At 35.0% G+C, this 8,393-nt stretch overlaps 1 protein-coding gene across 4 annotated transcripts; it reads right to left on the bottom strand.

Moving 5' to 3' along the window:
- Window positions 1–1,008: 1,008 nt before the first annotated feature.
- On the bottom strand, window positions 1,009–7,134 carry LOC120083088 (carboxyl-terminal-processing peptidase 1, chloroplastic). Of its 4 annotated transcripts, none has more exons than XM_039038638.1 (12): window positions 6,638–7,133; window positions 6,170–6,289; window positions 5,833–5,970; window positions 5,046–5,150; window positions 4,781–4,946; window positions 3,941–4,017; window positions 3,607–3,651; window positions 3,010–3,093; window positions 2,008–2,046; window positions 1,866–1,928; window positions 1,504–1,584; window positions 1,009–1,428 (listed from the first exon to the last, which is right to left on the bottom strand). In XM_039038638.1, the coding sequence occupies exons 1-11, from the start codon at window positions 7,079–7,081 to the stop codon at window positions 1,543–1,545; spliced, it is 1,323 nt and encodes a 440-aa protein (XP_038894566.1). In that variant the 5' UTR covers window positions 7,082–7,133; the 3' UTR covers window positions 1,009–1,428; window positions 1,504–1,542. The 4 variants fall into 4 exon arrangements, with proteins under 4 accessions (XP_038894566.1, XP_038894565.1, XP_038894568.1 ...); XM_039038637.1 differs by having other exon boundaries at window positions 1,504–1,633; window positions 6,638–7,131; XM_039038640.1 differs by lacking the exons at window positions 1,009–1,428; window positions 1,504–1,584; window positions 1,866–1,928; window positions 2,008–2,046 and adding an exon at window positions 2,366–2,481 and having other exon boundaries at window positions 6,638–7,134.
- Between the last annotated feature and the right edge of the window lie 1,259 nt (window positions 7,135–8,393).

Genomic DNA, 8,393 nt, shown 5'->3' with positions numbered 1-8,393 from the left:
AAAAAAAAAAAGTTAATGATTGAGTCTATAGAAAAACTAAATGCTATAAATAGAGATGTTCATTTATTCCACAGGGACTTGCAACAAACAAGACGAGGAAACTCTGTTTACACGGGGAGAGAGTGGGGAGAATTTCTCCATGTTGGCTAAATAGGGACGAGGATAGAGATTATATTCCACGTCCCATCTCCGCCCTAATTCCTAGCCCCGCCTTGCCCATTTAATTTTTTAATAATATATATATATATAGGGACAATTACAAATAAGACAATTAGGTTTAAAGTATTAACAAATATAACACAATGTTAAATAATTTACAGATATAGCAAAATTTAAATCAAATTCTTAGAGTCTATCAATTATAGTTCATATCACTAGTAGGAGTCTATCACTAATAGATTTTGCTATACTTGCAATATTTTTAAAATGTTGTTATACACTAAATTATTATCCCTAAAACTGCAACCCATTACAATTATATCTACAATTTATCAAGTTCTATCTATACTTGTTACAAATACTACAATAGACGCCGAAATGTTGGAAAATGTTTATGAGGATCGTGATCCTAATATACCTTATAAGTTTGTGTATTTAATCAATTCTTTTAATTACTAATGTATAATAATTATTTTCAATATTTGTATCATAATTATTTTCGATATTTATTTTTCTACAAACTGTTTTACAACGCTTAATTTCATGATCAAAAGACATCGATGACTATGTTGTTGTTGTAAAATATATATATATATATATATATATTTTAAAAAAAAATAAATAAATACATTATAATGTAATTGAAGACTTTTCTAGGATAATTGTGGTGTTGTAACTTACAAATTAAAGTTTCGGTACCAAAGCATTTCCTAAAACCTAATTAGAATGGAACAAACATTAAACACCAACCCACTCCTTAATTAAAACGAGTTCTAAATTTTTAATATGAATAGAGTTTCTTTATTACATCCAAAGAGTATAAACCAAGCAAAAAGGTTCTCGTGAAAATGCATGAATGAGGTGTTTCTAACTGAGAAAGTATAAATGCACATTTCTTCAAGCTGACGAATTCCAAACAATCTGAAGTTCCAGAACGTTTGACTAATGTCACTAGTAACCATTTACAACAAGAGAATCACTGAAAAAAATATTCCTATGGCCTCTAATTGCTTAAAACAAGGGCTTATTAGATGCAAAACTTCTCCATGGTTCTTGTCTGCACCTTTGAGTGTAGTGAATCTAGACTGAGATGAGTTCCAAATCCTAAACTCATGGGTGGATAAACTGATTTTGATCCTCCTTCATGCTCTACACATTCATGAAATTGGGCCGAGCAGCAAAAGAAGACCGACTGCGCTCGTGGAAACCTGTGTTATCCTTGATGAAGTATGGAGCACTGCAAGAGACGTTCAGCGACGTCACTCCATGCTGCAACAAAGGGGCATTCTTGTTAGGTGAGGTTGACCAGATTCTTGTCATTCTTTGGAGGGTAATTTACTTTACCTGGGAAGTTTTTGAAGTCGGGTTCGATTCCATTTCCATTTATATCTTTGTGATTTGGGGTAACATATTTCCCGACAGTGACTGCAACACCAGACCCGTCATGAAGTTCAAAAACAGATTGAATTAAACCCTGTCAATGAAGGATCACTTTTAACAAAGCTTATTGAGGTCGTTTCTAAAGTCCAATTCATGGCCATCCAGATTGCTACCAAAACTAGATAAGTAGAAAAGATACTCAAAGAAAATTGATGTGAAGAAGCCACATGTAAACGTAGCAGCACACAAAGAGTTCATATGAAATTTTCAAGTTGAATTAAGAACACGGGAAAAAACTAGCTAAAGCCGAGGTTAATAGCTTAAACCTTGCCATAAGTCCTTTCCCCCACAAGAACAGCTCTGCAATTATCATGGAGCGAGGAAGCAACCTGAAGTAAGAACAACTTGGGGAGTAAAATATAAGTCCCAAAGTATCGAATATGCAATTTAGTTGATCGAGACACTCACAATTTCACTTGCACTTGCAGTTCTTTTGTTCACTAGAACCTGCATGGATTATAGTCGGGAGCTTTCTAATTAAGTCCAAGACATCGAAGCATATGCCTATTAATCAGTGTGACTTTTCAAGAGAAACAAAATGCAACTAACCGTGACCAAACAAATTATATTCATACTGCTGGAAAATAATGATTTAAATATTAAATATTGGGCAGAATCAGATCGAGAATACCCGTTTTCTCAAAGCGAGTTTCAATAAGGCTGACTTCATAGGTTTTTTAAACAAGGAATGTCTGTTGGTAACTTACCGAACGTCTTAGCCAAAGCACGAGTACTGCCTACACTTTCTTTTTCTTTTCTTTTTTTTTCCCCCCTTATGTAGAGAATTAATTAGAACAGGTTCATTCAAATAGTTGTTTCATCATCTTAGTTCGATGACCGCTTCAAGAGCTGCACTCTCTTTCATCTGTACATATTGAAGCACTACAACTGAACCGCTTAGGTCAGGACAATCATTATGCTTTCTCCATTTTCTAAAGAAGTCATTGTAGAAAGAAACAAATACAATTCTTTTTCCTCATAATCAAAACAAGCATGAGTTTATCCCCGACAGACCAGCACATGGCAGGCAAGATCTAACACACCATTTGTCACAAGGCTCCTAATATTACTAAACCAAGTACGACTCTCTCATTAATCAAAACAAACCTAAGGTTCCTAACTAACAGGCTAGCGTGGTGGGAAAGATTTATCACACCCGTTTTTTACAAGTCACCCTCCGATATTACTGAACCATAAATACCTTCTAATGGGTTTGAACAGAAAAAGAGTAACCAGACAAACAAATTTGGTTTCGTTAGCTAAGTTAACCACATTAAAAAGAATGATGAGTTACCTCTCTTAGAAGCTAGTGGTTAATAGAAACTAAAACTTAATGCAGCTAAAATGAGAAGCCATTCAATTATTCATATGTGCTTAAAGTAAACAAAGTTCATAACAAACATTACATACCACAACTGGAGATGTAACTAATGGTCCAGTGTCTGCAACAACAGTTTTTTGGTATTGAGGATCCCTTCCAACTGTATAGATCACCTGATATAATGTGAACCAGGAAAAAAAAACACCAAATAAGGTAGTTGAGCAAGTCATCATATCATCATTCTTTGTAAATCAGGAAAGGAAGCTATAATGATCAAATAGTATCACACCAGCTTTCTTGTCTTAAGAAGCAAGGCTAAAGAAATCCATTACATTGAAGAGTATCAACAAAGACATTATTGGTCACAGATGGTGATTTTTCTATTAAAACAATGATTTGAAAGTAAGCTCGTGCTCGTCAAGTTAATTTTACTTTAATACAACTAGCAACATCTCTGGTTGCACATGATGAATGCAATGAAGCATCGACAAAATGGTTTGGCCTGAACTGATATACGTTTGCTACCCATGTTTCATCAACCGAACAAAATACTTTCTGATTACTTCCAGGGTTTGAAGCATGGAAATTGTCGGAACTAACACCCTAAGAATACAACAGTCCTTTATTTGATACCTAGGAAATGTTGCAAATAAGTTGCAGGAGAAAGTAGAAATAAATTCATATACCGTGCTCCCTTCATTCAGGAATAGCTTTGAAATTTCAATTCCAGCCTGAAATGAGCATCAGTTACAATTGGTAAAAGTTCAATCAATAGCATATATATGCACATACAAAGCTACAAACGCATATTTTACATATATGTTTATTAAGAAGCTTAAGAGGTCTATGAAGAAGAAAGTCATAATTTTACTTCTACTTGAGAAATCACAATGGGAAATTTTTGGCTGGCGACCACCGTACTTATAAAGAAAACCATTAAACAAGCAAAAAAGGACACTCCTCATGCAAGAGGGAGGGCAGTAGTAAACTAAAAGTCATCTTCAGAACCACTTCGAATACCTGCACCAGTCCACCAAGATTATCTCTGAGATCCAAAATGAAATATGAAGCACCCATGGCCTCAAGACGCATCATTGCTGAAACAATTATACCTTTTGTTATTATCAGAAATCATTCATGTATTAGGGAGCATCGAAACAATTCAGATCTACATAACAACAGAACATAGGTTTATCTTCTGTATATAACATTCATAAAAGATTGCAATAGTAGTGGCCACTGATTTGTTTTGTTCTGTTTTATCATCCCCAGACAATAACCAATAAATTAAAATGGTGTTCCCAAGTCTTTCCTTCAGTTTGATTTTCAAAAGTAATAATATATATGAGGTACTTCCCTGTTTTGGGGGTTTTGGGAACCAAAGTGCTTCTATCAAGTACACTTGATAAAATTGAATTGACTTGATTCTTAAATCCTTGTTAAATTTGAGGCAAAACTGGAAAAAATAAAGAAACAAATTGAAAGAGATGAATTTGTCTATAAAAATACACAACTTCAGCAAAAATATATGTACACCATTTAAACTCTATGGAAAATAAAATTAACTAAACCAAAATATATCTTCCATACTTTAGGAGAAGAAATATTTCAGGAGGAAAAGAAAGAAGAGAAGAAGCATGCACAGGTCTCAACTTATAATAATTCAAATCCACACAAGTCTTTGCTCTATTTTAAAGGAACTCGATCTTTATTTTAAATCCTAAATTCAAAGAGATACAACTCAATTCCTAAAATGTTACTTTTACAGCGAACCTTTTATGAACCATGGGCAATATGTGGAATTATATAAGTTAGAAAGAAATTTTACACATTGGGCAGTTAAATTAATTCAACAATTACCAGTAACCAAGTCTTTTTTAGCCAATGCATTAAATTCCTTTAGGCGAATGTACCCAACAGAAGAGGCAGCATCCATTTGCTCTAGGCGGTAAAAGACAGGAGTTCGAGCAAGAACTTGTCTTTGGACTTGTATACTTTCTACTGGTCCACAGTTGCCATGCTTGACCTATAAAAAATGCATCCTGGATGATTGAAAGAAACATAACAAAAAGGAAAAAAGTTAACAAGACATTTTATCAAATTGAAACAAATCTGTGATAACAACCTTAACAGTCACAAGTGTTTCATTAGGGCCTTGTAGTAATGAAGATACTTCAAATGCTGATTTCCCTCTCGCATCCACTCCATTTACAGCTAAAACTTCATCTCCCTAACGGAAGAAGAAAAAGAACAAAGGAAAGAATTATTGAAAGTGCACACCACTATTTCACACTTGAAGATCCCAAATTAGCAAGTGGTAACAAGGAAAATAACTACATGCAGAAATCAGAAAGTTTTCTGCGAGAAAATACTTGATTGTCATATTTTCTGATGAAACTAACATGATGAATCCACTATTGGAAAGATTTTTTTCAGAAACAGATTTAAGAAATATGGTGGCTTATAGAGGTGATTGGGCTTCTAAAACTGTTATTTACAAATTGTGAATGTGAAATGAGGAACATCAAGCAGTATAAAGAACAAGAAATTCAGAAGCATAAATAGAATTAAACAAGAGAACAAAATTTTAAAATACAAGTCAATCTGATTCCAAACATAGCGAAGTAGATAAGACACCAATTACCATCACAAATGTTGATGATTCAATCCCCGCGCCCGCAATTATTGAACTAAAAAAAATATTTAACATATAGGCATCCCAATATTTTATTAGTAAAATTTTCCAAATACAAATTTTCAAGACAGCTCAGCTTGAGATAATAAACAGAGAACAGATTTTGCAGGATCAGGTCATTGATCAAACTTGGCAGAAGCATAGCAATCAAATGTCTTTCTGAAAGCATTAAAGTGATCAGGTTCTAAAATCAGATCAGTAATTGTACTTCAGTTACCTGTCTAATGCCAGCCAAATGTGCAGGACCATCTAATAAGAGTCCCAGTACCTTTATTTTCATGCCTCCATTATCATCTGGAACTTCCCTAAGGTTTATTCCAATACCAGTCATGTCATACCTCGCCATTTTGGAGAACTTCCAAAAAAGAAACAAAAAGGCAAAATAGAATATGAATAAGAAATTAAAAATTTGACGAATAAGGAACTTGATTAACGAAACATGGAACCATCTTTCAGATGAATTGCTCGAATCTGACCATTTTCTAGAAGCATCAAACATTGTATAAGGAAGAAAACTCGGAAACTGAAAATATAAAAGTGAAATGAAGTGTTACCTCTGCAGGGGGAAGAAAACGCGTATAAGGATCGCCCAAGCTGGCTAACATTCTCCGGATGATATTGTGCGCCTTTGATCGAGTTTGAATTGAAATATTAGTAATGTCTTCTTGCCTTTGCTGAAAGCATCAATGGATGTGCTCATTAACTCATACTTGTAATGACATTCTTAACAATTGTTTACTTGGACAGAATTTCAAACAACTTGCACGCATAGAAATATGAGTTAAGACCGATAACAAGTGATTTAGTTCATAAATCCGAATAAATTTCTCAACACATTCCATGGATTCCGATTACTAGCTTAACACAGTGACCCAACTATTCGTCGTACTCAGCGGAGTATACATGAAATGTAAATGCGTTCTTTATCGTATAATTGCATAAACTGACACACGATAGGCCAAAAATAAAAAACATGGTATAGAATCTTGCCCAAGTGGGAGAGGCCACAGGGGAGTTTATACCTTCCAGGATTCAGGGGACCAGCGATGGCGACCAGCATCTAGATAGCTATCATTTACAATTTCCCAAGCCTCCTGCACGATATCCTCGTTAGTCGCCGGCGGGGACACAGTCTCAGAGCTTCCAATTTCATGTAGCTCGTCTTCAATACAAGACGCAGATGAATCGGACAGCGTAGAAGACGGCAAAGAATCAGCTGATAAAGAAAAAAAATCCACAGCCGAATAATCTAACGCAACAGATGAGGGTGAATGGAGAAGAAAGCCGAACGAGAGCACTCCTGAAAGAGCTCCAATTAGTGTTTTATCGACCAAGTTAAGGGAATTGCTGAAATTCTTCTTCTCAGAGTTGACGACGCTTAGAAATGGCGGAGGCTTGGGAAGCAGAGAGGGAAAGTGGAAATGGGAGGGGGAGAAGGAGCTGGAGAAGAAGATGACATTCGCCATCTCCTGCTTCTCGCGGTTTGAGATGTCTGTTCGGTTATCAGCTTTTAGTTTTCTTATATGACAATTATTGCTCCTAACCAAAAAAAAATATAATATTGGTTAAAATGTTAAAGTTATATGTGGATAGGGAGAAAATATGAAATAATAATAATATATAATAAAATAAATATAATATAATATATAAATGAATAATAAAAAATAGATAAAATAACAAAGAATGAATTTCTCCACTTTCTCCGATCCTTTTAGATTGATTACCAATATGTGTCTTTCAAAACATGACACGTGGACAATACATAGATAATGGATAAGTAACACAGGATCAGTGGACAATAATAATGGGTCTCTATATTACCTCTAATTTAACATATTTATAATACTTCTCCTTAGATGGTCATTATATATGAAATATGCATCGTTAAAATCTTATTAGAAAAAATTTCACTGAAAAAAAATTATAGTGAAAGAAAAAGAATACATATTTCACATAATCTGATACTTTTTAAAAAAATATATTTATTATCCCTCGTGAAACATCAAATCCAGTTGGTGTGAGAGGAAAATTCATGTAAACTTGAAAATTCTACAGAAGGGTGGAAAAGAGATGGGAGAAGGGAAGAAACCTTGGCTTCCGCGAAGGAAACTGAATGGGAAGCTGGGTAATTTGAAGAAAATTCGTGGCTTGACCGAAATTTGTAGGAAATAGAGCACCAGTGGTGTTTTGAGCTAAATCTAGGAGTTTGTTAGCTCCAAAAAAAAAGTTAATTGTGGGTCCTTAATCCTACTAATTTGGATTATTCTTGTGTTCTATTTGTCTTATTTTTGTAAGAAAATTGATTTCGTGGAGTAAGTGTGTTATGAGATGAAAAATCGATCCAAAAGAATGAAAAATTGGGAGTCGGATGCACCAAGTTGAGCAAAAATGTGAAAAATACCAAAGTGTCCTACTTCAGCAACGCTCATCAATTGCCTAAGTCCAACACTTGACAGACGCCTGAAGACAGTGTGTTGGTGTGCAGAATAGCATTGCAACGCTACCCGAGTGTTGCAATGCTCTGAAGATACACAATGCCACCGTCGTGACGCCACCCCAATGCTCTAGCTCGATGCTACAAGGCAGTAGCTATCGAACAAGGTAGTGTTGCAATGCTAAACTTCAACGGATGAATTTCTTCCACGCACACGCAACCGAGTTTCTCAGCCCCATTGCAACGCTTCCTTAACATTAAGATTGATGTTGTTGCAGTGTTGCAACAATGCGCCCAATCTATAAATAAGTGTTTTCCAGTGCTGTAGAGGGGTGAAAAAAAAT

This window comes from Benincasa hispida, chromosome 8, assembly GCF_009727055.1.
Source record: "Benincasa hispida cultivar B227 chromosome 8, ASM972705v1, whole genome shotgun sequence".
Lineage (NCBI taxonomy): Eukaryota > Viridiplantae > Streptophyta > Magnoliopsida > Cucurbitales > Cucurbitaceae > Benincasa > Benincasa hispida.
This window is presented reverse-complemented; position numbering and strand designations above follow the sequence as displayed.

Coding starts and splice junctions, on each gene's coding strand:
- LOC120083088 (XM_039038637.1), bottom strand. CDS start 7,081: ATGGCGAATGTCATCTTCTTCTCCAGCTCCTTCTCCCCCTCCCATTTC. Junction 1,634..1,865: donor GGGAAAGGACTTATGGCAAG/GTTTAAGCTATT, acceptor CTTCATTGACAG/GGTTTAATTCAATCTGTTTT. Junction 1,429..1,503: donor CGACTTCAAAAACTTCCCAG/GTAAAGTAAATT, acceptor CCTTTGTTGCAG/CATGGAGTGACGTCGCTGAA.